Genomic DNA, 16326 nt, shown 5'->3' with positions numbered 1-16326 from the left:
AATAAAGCTTAGTTTTAAATAACTTGTAACTTTATCATAGTACGTACAGTCTACTGCTGGTTCCTTTCCCACTTTTCAGGGCCAGATTTTAAAACCCCATTCATAAAGAGGAGGTGGTGCCCTTGCCAGAGAACACCGGTACCTTCTCCTAACACATTATGTCAGGGCACCAGTTGAAGAGCAAATTCTGAAATGCAAGCACCTCTTTCATTTTTTAAATGTATTTGTGCACCTTCGTCATAAATTTGTTTAATATAAAACAATCAAATTCTTGACGAAGGTTTAACAGGGTTTTCAACATCTGTGCAGATAAATGTAATTTATTTCTAAAGAAGAAAAAGCAGTTTAGAGCATGCCATGAAAACTGCTTTTAACAACATTTTAGTCTAAAATGTGTGTGTGTGTGTGCGTGTGTGTGTGTGTGTGTGTGTGTGAGTGAGTGTGTATCAAGACAACAGCAGTGGTTCCAAATCATTCTATTTTACTCATGAAACCTGCATGGTGAATTTTACACTGAAACAGAAGTTTGCCTGATGCCGCCTTACTGTTTCATCTTCTTCCTCTTTCTTTTTTGTTTAATGCAACTTGCAACAGAGCTAAAATCCATGCCTGAACCTGACATGTTTGTGTCCTTCAAAAGGAAAGGCAGTAGGCAGATTTCTGCAAATCTTCTTAGGTACAAAATGAACAAAGTACAAATGGTACATTTAGTCTTTTGAAAGAACCAAGCAATGTATATAACTTGAAGGTGTTTGTAAAAGTTACATTTTTACTAATATTTCCAAACTCATTCAACATTATAAAGAATATTATGTTTTGTCAACATGAGGGCAAATATTATACTAAGTACATTTTTGGGTATGGATTAATTTTTCACCTTCCTAAAAGATAGGTTTATAATGAATTTACTGATGTTTTCCTTTAGATTGAAATTTGGTTTGCAGCAGAAAAAGTGAATAAGTGAAAGTGAACAAATACAAAACTTCTTTTGCTTACTTGAAAATTGCTCTAGGTTTATTTTTGGTACACTTAATTCATTCAAAGCCGAACAATCCTAATGCCTAAATTATTTGAGTGTTATATAATTATGCGGTATAAAATGCAGATACAAAGCAGAGTACAGAATGCGCTTTTGAAAAATTTTACTCATAAAAATACTGACTACCATACATACTGACAACTAGTTACGTTTAAAAATAAACTCTTGTCAAGGCTGGCACCCAGCTTCAGTCGTCTGCCCTCAGCCCCCAATCCAAAGAAGGAGTGCGGTTTCCAGACACAACGTAACTCATGCTTTTAAATGAGATAAATGGAAAATGTTTGGTGCTCAAATAAGTATTATAGAAAGAGGAAATTCTCATCAAGTATATTTTTTTCAGCTTGGCTTACTGCCATAGAAGTCAGGAAACCATAAAGACTGGACAAAACAAACGCAGGCTCCCAGCAAGGTCTGCCCTTGCAGGTGAGAGCGAAAATCTAGTTGCAGCCTTCATGATTTCGGCTTTGCTGGGACTGTGCTAGGTTATTCCATGACAGTAACGCAACCCTGGGTATCTGTGAGTGTACATGAAGAGAAAGGGGGAGGGAGAGAGAATGAATGGAGGCTTACCAAAAAAAATAAATAAATAAGAGGGCGATTCAGTAACTGGGAGGAAAATTGAAAAATCACACCTTTCAGCCTCCACATTTTTTCTTTTGTTCAGTATATAAGGAGAAACCATCCGGAAGGAAGAAAGATTATGACTATCTATAAACTAACTGTTTGACAGAGACAGAAATGCTGATAATGAGTGGGCTGTGTCTGTAGTTCTTGGCTGTTCACATGAGCAAGGGGTGAAGGAAAACAGAAACTCTTGATATGTTTGTCTAAAGAGGTAGTGGTGTGACCACGGGCAGCGAGAGTTCAGCTGAAGTTCAGGGCAGATGCTGCCAGGAGTTTACACTGCAGGAAAGTAAAATTGCTTCCGGATTCATCTTTTCCTCCCAGCTTCTCTTCCAGGACCATCAGGGTCAAGCAATGCTATGGCATAAGGTGACGATGTTGGTGGGGAAACAGGCTTGGAGCAGGATGCCCCTTTCCCGGTTACAGTCTAGCTCCTGGATAAATCCGTACCAGTAGATGACTAAGCCTGGCCCAAACCTGCAAAAACACGAGAAAATAACATGCACACATAGTATCAACATAGTTCCAGAAAAAAGGTAATCTTTGAAGCATGGATAAGATGATTAAATGACTTTATCGTACGAAGTTTTTGTTTCGGTTGCTACGATTATGACTGAAAGTAGCTGAACTTACACCAAAGAGCTTCTTTCATGCGAGTGTCACCGCCTTGGATGGATTTGTTACCTTTCTTTCAAGGAACCTGAACTATTTCACTACTCTAATTACCTCTCAGTCAGGTGTTACGACGACTTAGCTGATGAAGGACAAAAGCAGAGTAGAAACAGCATTGATTTGGGCAGCACCAGGCTTGGGATTTTAGCGTCTTGACATTTAGAGGCACTCTTTTAAAAGTTAAACCTACCTATTTTCAACTAAGGAAAAAGAAAATATTTGGAAAATAATTTTTAAAAAATCAACAGCTCAAGGTCTTCTTCTGGCTATAATGCTCTATTCACGTACCAACAGGGCCAGAAGTTCCTTCTGTCATTCATTCTTTCTAGTCTTAAAAACAAAAAACAAACCCATATGACAACTGGGATCCTGCAAAGAGTTCTCTCGGCCCCTTCACTCTCTGCATTACAGCCTCTCTAAGCGTGAACATGGCATGAAATTTGGTCGTAGGTTCTCATCACGAAAGTAAGGAATAATGCCATGTAGCGTTCTGAAAAAGTCTAGACAGATGGAGGCTGGAAACCTCAATGTTTCTAAATTGTGCCTCCGAATTATCTCCAATTTGGTTAGCGGCTCACTCAGGAAGTAGCCAGCAGGAAGTTGAGACCTCTAGGCTGGGTTCATAACGATGTAATCACTATCAATCACTGTGCACACAGAGATGTTTTGCACATCAGTTTCACGTTTTTCCTACCGAGAGTACTTAATTAAAGGGCAGCTCTACTTTTGGTGTCGTGTTGCAGGAATTTTACAGTGAAAGCATAAATTATGAACGTTGGGTTAGTAAAAGGATGTCTAAAAACAGAACTGCTTTCTGTATTCTGACATTACAGCAGGCTGAACCACGCTAGGCCAAAAAGCTTTTTCCTTCCATGATTTATTATATGCTGAAGTGTACTTGCCAAACCTAACAGTACAGGATGGGCTGCAAGATACTGTATGCACAGAAACAAGTTCAGTTGGATGTCATGGAATAGTTTATTTGCCAAGCTGTACACGAGATTAATTAAAACTTTTGTATTCCCTCCATGCAGGGATAGAATCATGAGACGTTGACTCATCAACTGAACTTGTTCTAGGGGACACAGGAGCTGTATAGGATGAGAAGCCTTGGAGCACCAGGCGCTGTGACATTTACCTGAATTCAGGGCTGACTGCAAATGCTTTTGTTTCTCAGTATCTCTGGGGAGAGTTTCCTTTGTGGTCAGAAGAATCAGGCACCTAGGGCACGAGGTATTTGGGGCCCCAGTGCTTAAATGCACACCAGGTGAAGCTCACACCTGGACGAGGTCTTGCTTCCATTTTAACCAAGGGTTTCTTAGTAACTTTTAATCACAAACAATTGTCTGCAATGGCTACCATTTGGTATCCTGATTTTACAAAGAGCTCTATGACTAGTATCAAATGATCTCAGGTTCGTCAAAACAAGTCTGGCAAGAGCAAGAAGACCTGTGATTTGGAGGACCATGTCTGAGAAGCCTCAAACCTTCCCATCAGTGAAGCAGCCCTCAGTCACAGCCTCAAGAAATCTACTGTTAACCTCAACACATTCCCGTTTTATTACACAGCCATTCTTGAGGCCGTGATGTCCTTTAGAAAGGCGCTCATATTTCTATGAAGGGAGGAAAAAAAACCAAGGTGATCTAACCAGTCATGGAAAAGAACAAAAGAATATATAGAGGTCATAAACAACAAGCCCAGTGTTTTGAAGATTTAATAAAACAAAAACACATATCACCAGCCTGCGCTTTCCCTGAATCATAAGCCAAAGGACACGAAGCAAGAAGGCTCTTTACGAAAATGGCATTTTCTAGGCATGAAAGTCAGGCTGGGGAACACCTCAGTGACTAAGAACGTGGACTTGTTTCACTTGTGAGGCAACACATGAAATCAGCACCTGGAAAAGGTTTTGCAAGATTGTGAATCTAAACATTTCATGTAGTGGTTCACTTAGGAGGACTCTCTGAAGGTAGCAACACAGATCTATGAACTGTTTTTAGTATATATGAGAAATGACTCGCAAGAAGGCTCTACCCTCTATCTAAGTCATTGTTCCCTAGCTTTGGGGTGAAATTATATTTACTTGGGAAATACCAGCTCTCTCCTATGACCCAAAAGGTCTGATTGACAATACGTGCTTCATTAATTAAAAACGAGGAAATACGACTCCCTTTGTAAATAAAGATTGGTAGACGGAGGCTTTCAAATTATGGAGTCTTTGAATGACAACAATAATGAGGACTTTAGAGGGTTAAAAGTTTGGAAATTTAACGGGAGAACAAGACCTGGCCTTGTTCCCAATACCTTGAGTGCATTTCTGATGTTTCTCCAACAGCTGAGGATCCAGAGATTATCAGATGCCGGCAAATTAACCTTTCAGCAACTTGGCTGTTTATGAAGAGGCCGACCGCATTAGGCAACATTACATAATCCATTCCTCCATTATCGGAACCAGCAGAAGGCAACATGTAGGCTGATAATTCGAAAAATCAAGCAACCCATCTCTAGTATTTCCTTCTGAAAAGTTGTAAAACGGAGTAAACAAGACCTAGGAAATTTTTATGTTGGTCAAGTACAGGCTGATGGGCCTAGAGACTTCACCTTTTTGATGCCTACTTCCATTTATTGTGGCACTACTGGACAATAATGAGATCACTGGGAAGGCAAACATAACCTTTGTGACCAATAAAAATCAGTCTATTCACAGAATTTAAAAGAAAACAGAGTCCTTGGATCTGAGCAAATGTGCAAAGCAGAGGGCTGGTCTGCTACTGGGATTGCAGCCCTCCCTACCAGGCCGGAGACACTCAGTAATGGGATGTATATGGATATCTGAATTGACTGTGTAAACACATTTCAAGGTTGACTATAATTTGAAGGTTACTATACTCATGGTCAAGTAATAAGATCAAAGACTCCAAATGGATTTTAAAAACTCCTGTGGAGCAGAGCCTGGAATGTAAGTGACTCTTGAGCAAGTAATTCTGCTTGCAAATAAAATACCACCAAATTAGCAACAATAACAAATACCTCTTGAAAAACTGGGAGGTGAAAGTCAAGAGCCATGACAGACCTTGAGGGTATGAAAGATAAAGCTCCTCATAAATAATGACAACCTTATAAATGTGTTTGAAATGTGTTTCTCTGGTTTCCTTCCATTTTAGAGTATTTAGAGAAATTAAGCAGGAGGCTGTGGAATGAAAGCTGGGCACCCTTCTGTGGTCTTTGTGCACAGTTGTCTCCCAGAGATTACACGTTTCATCATTGTCTCTTTGCTACGTTGTGACCCTTTTGAGGGCAAGGACCATGTTTTATTTACATTTGTGTCCTCTGGGGCTAGCACAGTACCTGGTACATGACAGATACCCTCAAGAACAAGATGGAGAACACAGAGTTAATAATAGGATCAGACAGCTTTGTTGCACTGGTTATTAAATCAGTGGAGGCCTAGAGATGGGCAAGATGGAAGGACTCGGCTATTGCCATGGTCTGGCATTTTTATTAGTGAGCAGGACAGCACCCTAATGGCATACAAACAGATTATAGTGCTAGTAATAATAACAGTTACAACAATGTTAATTATTAACACTTTCATCGCACTTACTACGTGACAGACACTGTTCTAGGCACTTTACACGTATCGATCCATTTAACTCTCAGGTCAGCCCCATGAGGGAGGAAGAGACAATTACTGTCCCTATTTTACAAATGAAGAAACTGAGGCACAGAGAAATTAAGTATCTTGCCAAAGGTCTTAGCTAAAAAGTGGAGGAACATGTTTTGGAACCCAGGACTGGATGGAGGGTCTGTGACTGTCTTGCTATGATGTAGTGATCAGTCTACTAAATATGGTAAAATTGTATTAGAATGGTATTTCTTTAACCAGAAAAAGAGGGGAAATGCCCTATGAACTTGTTAGACCACACTTAGAGTGTTGTGGAGGGTTCTGGTGTCGTATTTTAAGGAGAATATCTCTAGTCTGGAAATGATCCAGAGGAGACCTCTAGGATGTTTGAGGAAGCATTAGATGAACAAAGTATATGTGACCTGGAAATGAGAACTCAGGGTGGTGATATGCTCATTCACCACCTACGGATGTTTGCAGTGCTCATGGGAGAAGGAATTAGATTCCTATTGTAGCTCTTGAGCACAGACCTAGGACACTGTTTAAAAGTAACCAAGAATCAGATTTTGATTTAACATGAATAACAATCATTGAGTGAGTTTGGAAGTGGATCTTTCCTCAGTCAGGCCTTCGGATGAGACCACAGACCCTGAGCCAATAACTTAAATGCTGAGAGAAGGTGAAGAAGAGGGCCCAACAAGCTATACCCATGTTCCTGACCCACAGAAAAGGTGAGATAACAAATGTGTGCTATTTTAAGTCATGTAGTTTGGGGTGTTTTTTTTAATATAGCAATAGATAACTAATAGATACACCTGCACTACAGACTTGAGTAGTCAAATACCATTCTTCACGTACGCAGTATGGAGAGTCCTGTTGGCTACAGACTGGCTTTTGTCAGTTACACCTGCACCTAGACTTTATAGCAGAAGGGATTACCGAATGAGATTATCAATAAGTAGCAACTCTTCATCAAGGGGAAATCTCAGATAGGAAGCAACTCTGTTTTTACACTAACAGAGCTTCCTGGCTCCTAACTTAGACTATATACCAATGCCCCTCCCTGCTGCATATCTAGGATGCTGGGGTTGTCCAAAGAAGTGTAGAAATCATAAAATAAATGAAGAATTCTGCATATTTTCTCAAGTTCTGTGGTTTTGGTGTTAGAGTTGGTTATTGGGCTTCTGAAGCTGCAAATAGAGGGTAGAGATAGGGTGTGGGAGGTTGGTTACAGTTGAGGTGACTGCTGACAATTAGAGAAGAGACACTAAAAAAACCCAACCAACCAACCAAACAAACAAACAAAAAAACAACCCAATTTTAATAATCCAAGGCTATTTGGTGCGGGGGCAAATAGACTTTGTCAACCTCAACAGGTGCTGAGGACAGCCCAGGAAAAACAAATGCTGGTTTCATTTTGTTCAGTTAAAAAAGGCAGTAAAATCTGTAAGATATTTTTTAAAAAATTGTCACCAAGAATGTTTTAAAAATGGTACTTCAGTGAGTAAATTCTTAGTTTTCCAGAAAAATTTAGCTATCCTCAGATAGTCTCTGAGGTTGTTAGATTATGAATGTTGGACAGAATACGGTACAAGTTATAAAGGAAGTCTTTCTACAGCTCTCTGAGCAAGTCAGAGGCACAGACAGGAAATTTGGGCCCCCAAATTAAGGAAGGACTTGCTTACTCTTTCTAAACTATAAAAAAAATACCCTCCCTCCCTTGCCATGCCTCTACATTATCCTATAACTCAGGAATTACTTGGATGGTAGTTTTACTTATGGAGAAAAGAGAAGACTATTAACTTTCTATTGTTAAGACTTTTCCTTGAGGCACCTTCTTCAGAGAGGTTGAAATGAAAGATAAATGCAGGAATTCAGAGATTTACAATCACATATTAGATATCATTTTGCGAAATTAGCCCCCAAAACCAGCTCCCTGGTTGGTTTCCTGAAGCCTGTTTAGCTTCTATGTCTCCACAGATTTCAGAGGGCACTTGACCAGACATTATGTCTATAAAGATGCTGTCTTAATACAAATAAAATGATTCTAATACCCAACAGCAAAAAGGTAACTTTTACTGCCCACTCATTACGTGGCAGGCAGTGCTTCAAGCACTTTTTTTTTTTTTTTTTTGCGGTACGCGGGCCTCTCACTGTTGTGGCCTCTCCCGTTGCGGAGCACGGGCTCCAGACGCACAGGCACAGTGGCCATGGCTCACGGGCCCAGCCGCTCCGCGGCATGTGGGATCTTCCCGGACTGGGGCACGAACCCGTGTCCCCTGCATCGGCAGGTGGACTCTCAACCACTGCGCCACCAGGGAAGCCCTTCAAGCACTTTTACATGTACAGACTAATTTGGTATGCACAAGCCAGCCCCCTATGCAGGAAGGGTGGGGGTGCTACTGTGATTATCCCCATTTCACAGATGAAAAAACTGAGGCACTAAAATGGTTAGGCTTTGAACTTAAGCAGTCTGGCTCTATGGCTTGTGCTTGTAACCACTACATTATACTGTCTCTCATTATGCCTTGTATTTACACAGCAATTTGTAACAGTCATTCACCTTTGAAAAAATATTTACAACACCTGGAAATGAGAGAGGAGCAGGGGCCTGGAAGCAGGTGACTAATCAAAAGTTCAGTGTATGCGTTGGAATTCACCTACAGGAATTAGTCCTACAGGAATAATTCTTCAAGTATGAAGTCAGTAGTTTCACACTAAAAAGTTTATCTAGCTACTCTTTTAGGTTTAAGTGTCACCATGTTTAGGAAGTATATGTAAAGCAACGTACAATTCAGGTGAAAGAAATTAAAGTGACTGCATTTGAGGGAGCATATTTGAAGCATTTGACAATCAGGGGGAAGTAAGCTGGGGAATGAGAGTCATAGCCTGTTCACATAAATGGAAATAAACAGCTGGAATAAGTTATGAGGAAAACTGAGGGAAGCAACAGGTCTAAGTGAGTGTGTCAGGTGGAGATTTGTTTTCCCAGAAAAGAAGGTTCAGACTTGCTAAACAGGGTTGATACGGTGAACTCCAAAGGCCCATTTTTGCTCCTAAAATCCTTCTAGTACAGAGATGTATCTCATATTTGTGCAATTAACTTGGCTTATCAATGTTTTCAGCTCCAAGAGAAAATAACCACGTATTAAAAAAAAATCAATACAATTTTCCATCTCTTTTGATAATATGAAGGTGAAGGGTGGTGGAAGACTCATATCCTATTGTACAATTTGCCTTTCTACATAGAATAAGAGAAAACTCATGAGACTGATCATATACTTCTCAATGAGCTACGTTACCATTTTTACATAAAAAAGGATTCTAATGCACCAGGGTTCTACAATATAAATCTGGATCAAGTCAATAAAACAAACAATTTTCAACTGAAGGATGACAAGAGGACCATGGAATGATCTGATGATTTTAGTAAAGTTTCTTGTTCATGAGGGCCTTCATAAAACAATAAAAATAAAACCTAGCTGTATTGATTCAAATCTTTGTTTCCAACCCAAATCTTATTTTTCAATTCATAAGCAAATAGAAAACGCCTCTCCAAAAGAGGAATAGCAGAGAATCTTTTTTTTTTTCTCATTTTGAGTTGCTGTGTGGGGTCTGGGATATCTTCTGAGGATGTGTGCAGACATGTGGCTGCTGGAAGTCAATTGTTTCACCATCAAAAAGACTTGCATGTGGTTTTCATGAAGAACACATTCTCAAACACACAGTTCAGGATGAAGGAGAAATATAAAACATCTTGTAATTGTTTTAAAATAAACTCTTATACTGTTTATTTAGTTTTAATCTGCGTCTTGTAGATTGGTTATGCACTTGTTAATCACTGTTGTATGTATCTCTAGACAGAGTTGTAAATAACTTTTCAGTCCAAGTGAAATATGCTTGCACATGTTTATATGCAAAGTATGTGTGTATTTATGCCTATGTATAAATATGTGTACAATAATAATAGATTAGTGATCATGCAATATAGCATCCTAAGGTTCTGGCACTATGGTCAATTTCATATACAATGCGAATATTCTTTTTTGGTAATATATAGAGATGAAGTAAAAATATAAATTGATTGTTTCATTTGCTTTTTTTGCTTGGCAGTTCTGTGTTTGCAAATTGAAATGACTAAAGAAAGAGAATCCTAGTTACGAATATTCTTGTTCAATTCATGGATCTTGGTTAGTAAAATTGCAGTTCTCTTTGTAACATCAACTCACTGTCTATAATTTTGAAAACAAAAAAGGAAAATATATGAGAAATACTGATTCACCCTTGGCCTTTATGCCACATAGAAAATAAACAGAAAATACATTATTTTGAAGAAAATTTAAAATGTATATAAATACACAACCACAACCACCTGAAATTCTCCCTGGTGTTTATACAACTCGGCATTTTCATGTCTACATTAAATTGCCTGGAAAAGTGCTTAATTTCCACTCCACTTTGTCCTGTGTTGGAAATTCTTAGATGCTATACTAACAGTCTTTCCAGCCTATAGTAAATCTCTTCTCCAAAGAGAAAAACTGAGGGAGGCAGGATAGAAAACAAAGGCAGAAGCTTTTTTATATTTAATCTGTTGTCTTTAATATCTGTTTTCTTGGAGAAACACTAACCCCTGGCAGTGAGGCAGGCTCTCTGCATGTGCCCATTAAGAGTCTATATATAAGCCTGCATATTCATCCTGCGTGGAGCACAAGTCACACAAGAAAGGATATTCCTCTTCTTTAGATACTTACAATTCAAATTTTAATAATGTAGAACCGTGCACATGTAAGTGTAAAATATAAGTTTCTGAATATTGAATAATTATTATTGAATAATAAAATAATAATAAATGAACAAAGTGCCAAAAGGTTCACAGCGAAAGAATAATTAGAACAATAACATGGTGTTCTAGAAGTTTTCCTAGACAAGGCGAGTTCCCAGCTATGCTGCATTTATTCATACAATGGCCCTTTTAATTTTTTCCATTATACACACATGTTTTTTGAGGGAAGAATGAAGACTGGGGTTAGGGGTCCCAAGAGATGTAGAGGGATGGCAGAATCAGAAGCATATTGAGACGATTTCATTGTAAAACTAGAGAATGAGTTATAGCCCTGTTTTTTTGTTTCAAACGAGGATGTGTAGAGTGGACAGTACACATCCTCAAATGGGAAGAAGAGAGAAACACCAAATGCAGTGAAAGAAACCGAAACCATAAAAATCACAAAGTACCCAAGGTCATATTTACTTTGAAAAACACTTAAGTACTAAGAGTGAGAGAACACTTCAGGCGGACCTTGGGTGCAAATCATATCTATCTCCCTAGAATTTATACCCCAGCCTTTTTCCAAAAGTTGGGGTAGTTTACAAAATTGGTTGTGTGAATTATTACATGTTTTCTCAGTTATTTCCCCAGAGAAACATGCCAAAGGCAAACCCATCATTTCAGCTGATTTAGGGTTTGATGCCAGGGGATTTATAATTGATATGACAACCATAATGGAAAGTGATCATCACACTGGCAACACATGGGCTGACAGTGCGCTAGTCCATTTTGGTGTTTGCCAGTTAGAGACTTGCTCGGATAAATTTTGAGGTTATTTCTGAACTCTTCATTACCAACTTCCTGAATACTAGAAACTAGAAATGTGTTATAAAACAGAAAAGATTTTATCACATAAACATTGCTTACCCCAAATATTTTTTTTTCACGTAGTCTTTTATTATTAGGTAGAGGGGGGATGGGGTCTCTTTCACAGAAGATCAGTTCAGTTCACAGAAGATCACAGGGTAACCCAGACTTCAGTCAGACATTTATCTCAAGACACAAAGAGATTTATGGGTTCTGGATATATAAAAGTCTGCTTAAAATAAAAAAATTATCGGAATTTTCATACTTGGCAAAGTCAAATAACTAAAGGATTAAGGCTGATACATGTTTGCCCTATAAATCTGTCGTTAACCAAATGTGACACAATGCTTCAGGTATGTCAGATCCCAACTTGCTCTAAACGTGTAGTTAAAAATTTCTCTTAATCACAGTAAATATTTCACGATAAGGAAAATCTCTCTGGCTAACCATCACAGTCCTCAAAAGCAAACCTCCCAATTTTACAGATCCATAAAGGCAAATACTGGAAAGAGGAGAAAAAAATCCGAAGGTAGAACCATCTAGGTCATTAGGAAAAGTGGTCAGGCAAGGAAAAACAATTTACAAAATACGGTTCTTAGAAAAAAATAAAATAGAGATAATCCAGCCTTGCAGTTATTAAACAAACACTTCTAGAATGCAAGCTCCATGAGGACAGCTTGTATTTCACTGCACACAGGAGTCAGCCAATAAATATTGCATGAATGAATACCACTATAGAGCCCCTGCCTCAGGAGAAGCTGTGAATGCTATCATGCATTTGGAAAAAAAAAATCTTTTGCTGATAACTCTCCACCGTGTAGGGAAGCAAAGTCATTTTTAAAGGTGAGAAAACGAGCTTTAAAAATATGCCCAAGTTGCACACTGAAGAGCTAGCTCCCCGAGGGGCTATTAGGAATCTCTGCTTTCCAGGTTGTTACAGGGGAGATGATGCTGTGTTCTAAAAGCTGGGAGGAAACACGAGTACTGTTCCCTAGAAGGGCCACTCCTGATGGCTGACGTGGTGACTGTGAGGTGGGTAGGAATTAACTGCTAAGAAGAAAAACTAAGCACTTGGGAGCCAATCACTGCACACAGGTGGCTCTCTCTTCCTTGAAATACAATCAATTCAGGTAGGCTTTTGTTTACAGTAGCTTTTATCTAGAAGATAAGGTTGTAAAAACATCAATCAAAATGAAGTACTACTGTTTCTGGCCATATCTCAGCAGGTTCATCTGTTTTATTTCTTCCTCCCTTTCCAAATACCTTAAGGTGTTTAAGATGAGTGAAGAGATATCAAACTATTACAGTGAACTGTATTTGTATGACACACGGATTTGCACCCCATGAACCACAAATACCATCCCTACGGTGCCTGAGCATTCCCAGGTTCAGGAGGAGCCTGTGTTCCTGTTGCTTTGCTTTTCGATCCCACATAAACTTTACAGAACGATCTTTACGCCATTTTCAATAGTGCTGCTTTAAGAAAATGAGGAGTTGATGGCTTCTCTATGTTGGTGTGAGGCTTTTAACTTATTTCTACCCTGCCCTTTCCCCCAAAAGGCGTGTATAATAAAATAGCAAAATAGAAATAGAAAATTGAGCTCAGGAAAAGAAGAATGCATTTTACGGTTAAACTGAACTTCGAAGGTCAACTGCACAGTTAACAAAATTTTAAATTTAAGCCCATAAAGACCCTAGCTGTTTTTATTTTTAACTGCATTACTTATTTAATGCCAGATCCGTACAATGAAGCTCTGAGGCAGGGATGTTTCCAAGTGATGAGGGTAACTCTGTTGAGGGAGTGAAAAGGCACACTGGCTCAACTCCAGAGAATAGTTACCAACAGGGCAGTGAGGTGGGCAGGAGAGGCCTGACCGTCACGCACAGACAGACGCATGGGAGGGCAGCTGTACTGGTGGTCACCTGGAAACAGACCTTAAAGCTAGACACAGCCGGCAGGCCCCCCACCCCCCCACCCCGGGCTGGATGCAGGTTGTACTGAGGGTCTGCATGGTGGAAAATATCTTATCTGTCCTTCTTCAGATTACAAATCACTCGTCAGGGCTGGGCTCTGTGAGTAATTTTTCTGCTTGATCCCCTTCTAAATACAACTAGAGTAAGGCATTCTAGTAAATGTAATGCCTGGTGGTTAACCCATTTCAGACTCAAGTCACCTAGATTCAAAGGATACTTGACTGACTTTGCTCCAAGTTTATCTTGCTGCCCATAGTCCCAGTCTTTGGAACTGGTAGAAGATACAGACTATTTGATTTTTATTTCTTTGAGGAAAATAACACCGCTGATAATCATACTTATAATAATAGCCATAAACATAACAGCAGCTGGTACATACTGAACGATCACCACGTGCCAGCTACTCCTCTAAGCTATTTATACGTATTATCTCATTTAAAACAAAAGCCCTATGAGTAGTAGCCAATAGTAGTACTTACACTTTCATGTTGAGGAAACTGTTCTAAAGCTGTGCTAAACTGACCATAATGATGACAATGAAGAGAATTAACACCTGCATGCTTACCGTGTGCCTAGCACTGCACTAACCATGTACGTTATTTTCATTTACTACATGCAATAAACCTACGAGGTATGAAGTATTACTAGTGCCATTTTACAAACGAGAAAATAGAGACACGGAGAGGTGAGGCCGCTTACTCATGCGAGGAGATAAAGCTCGAAAGTGGTGCAGGTGTTAACCCATGTCCTCTGCGTGCAGGGCTCCCTCCCTGAGCAGCTATGCTACAAGGCCTTCTGCGCTTCAGACTCCCCCAAATACTCTTCCAAACCCTTACAACATCACTACCAACCACCTCCCCATGCCAATCTCAAGGTAAGGCTCCTGTCTGTCTAGGTTCAATACGAATGCTTTACTAAAGGATTCTTCCACGCTGGACAAATCTTTCCTCTTCTATAAAATGTGGAGGCTGGAAGACATCATCTTTAATGTACCTTTCATTTTTAACTTCCTGTGTCTTGTTCTCCATCTGTAAAACAGGTATAATAGAACTTGTATCCTGGAATTCAAGGTGGGTTTAAGAATAAATAAGCTTCACAGCACTTTAATTTGTTGTTAATTCATTGTTGCCCCCTTACAAAAATTCTGCCCGATAGTGGAATGTAATAAAGAAACCTCCCAACCCTTGTTCCCCTCTCCCCAACCAATGAATGGGTAGATCTATGTCCAGAGAACTGGAAATAGACCCATTAGGAGAAAGAAAACCGGGTCAAATAATAATCCAGGCAGTACTGGGAAGTACTTTATCCAGGGAGAAAACAAGATGAAGAACTGGGTAGGAAGTGTGAGTAAAGCAGAGTCAAAACATTTCCTCCATTTCTAACTAGACTAGATGCTTCTCGGAGCCAGAAAGCAGGAAAGGTCACATCATACAGTCATTCCTGCCCTTAAAAAGAAAAGCTGATCCGCTTCATGGGACCAGGAGAAACTCTACTTCAAAAGAGACTTGACAAAAAACGCTGATGATGTCAGTGATTTAAATTTTATTTAAATATAGGTTCCTGCTCTTAATGACATGACTCCGCTGAGCCTGTTCCCACATTCTGGCCCCAGGTCATCCACTAAGAAGGGCTGCACACACAGATTTCAGAATAGTGCCTTGAGATTTCATTTTACCATCCCAGATACATTTCTTGTTAGACCAAGGGCATTTTGAAGTCTCCCCAAGCTTAGCAGTTCATCTTTGTAATAAATGGTTTCAGTATTTTTAAAAAGGGAGAACATAAAAGGAACAACCTTGAGCATTTTTTTAAACATCTTTATTGGAGTACAATTGCTTTACAATGGTGTGTTAGTTTCTGCTTTATAACAAGGTGAATCAGTTATACATATACATATGTTCCCATATCTCTTCCCTCTTGCGTCTCCCTCCCTCCCACCCTCCCTATCCCACCCCTCTAGGTGGTCAGAAAGCACCGAACTGATCTCCCTTTGCTATGCGGCTGCTTCCCACTAGCTGTCTACCTTACGTTTGGTAGTGTATATATGTCCATGCCTCTCTCTCACTTTGTCACAGCTTACCCTTCCCCCTCCCCATATCTTCAAGTCCATTCTCTAGTAGGTCTGTGTCTTTATTCTTGTCTTACCCCTAGGTTCTTCATGACATTTTTTTTTCTTAGATTCCATATATATGCGTTAGCATACGGTATTTGTCTTTCTCTTTCTGACTTACTTCACTCTGTATGACAGACTGTAGGTCCATCCACCTCACTACGAATAACTCAATTTCGTTTCTTTTTATGGCTGAGTAATATTCCATTGTATATATGTGCCACATCTTCTTAATCCATTCATCCAATGATGGACACTTAGGTTGCTTCCATCTCCTGGCTATTGTAAGTAGAGCTGCAGTAAACATTGTGGTACATGACTTTTTGAATTATGATTTTCTCAGGGTATATGCCCAGTAGTGGGATTGCTGGGTCATATGGTAGTTCTATTTATAGTTTTTTAAGGAACCTCCATACTGTTCTCCATAGTGGCTGTACCAATTCACATTCCCACCAGCAGTGCAAGAGTGTTCCCTTTTCTCCACACCCTCTCCAGCATTTATTGTTTGTAGATTTTTTGATGATGGCCATTCTGACCGGTGTGAGATGATATCTCATTGTAGTTTTGATTTGCATTTTTCTAATGATTAATGATGTTGAGCATTCTTTCATGTGTTTGTTGGCAATCTGTATATCCTTGAGCATTTTCAA

General features: G+C 39.5%; 1 protein-coding gene across 2 annotated transcripts in view; it reads right to left on the bottom strand.

Moving 5' to 3' along the window:
- Positions 1–1012: 1012 nt before the first annotated feature.
- The window catches only part of CDIN1 (CDAN1 interacting nuclease 1), a 212109-nt gene continuing 196795 nt past the window's right edge, over positions 1013–16326 (bottom strand). For both annotated transcript variants that reach the window (XM_060168625.1, XM_060168633.1), the window contains exon 11: positions 1013–2140. In XM_060168625.1, the coding sequence (XP_060024608.1) occupies positions 2011–2140 (130 nt within the window). In that variant the 3' untranslated portion in view covers positions 1013–2010. The remainder of the gene's footprint in view (positions 2141–16326) is intronic.

The sequence above is a fragment of the Lagenorhynchus albirostris genome, chromosome 1 (genome assembly GCF_949774975.1).
Source record: "Lagenorhynchus albirostris chromosome 1, mLagAlb1.1, whole genome shotgun sequence".
Lineage (NCBI taxonomy): Eukaryota > Metazoa > Chordata > Mammalia > Artiodactyla > Delphinidae > Lagenorhynchus > Lagenorhynchus albirostris.
Note: the sequence above shows the minus strand (reverse complement) of the source record. Positions and strands in the feature narration are given on the sequence as shown.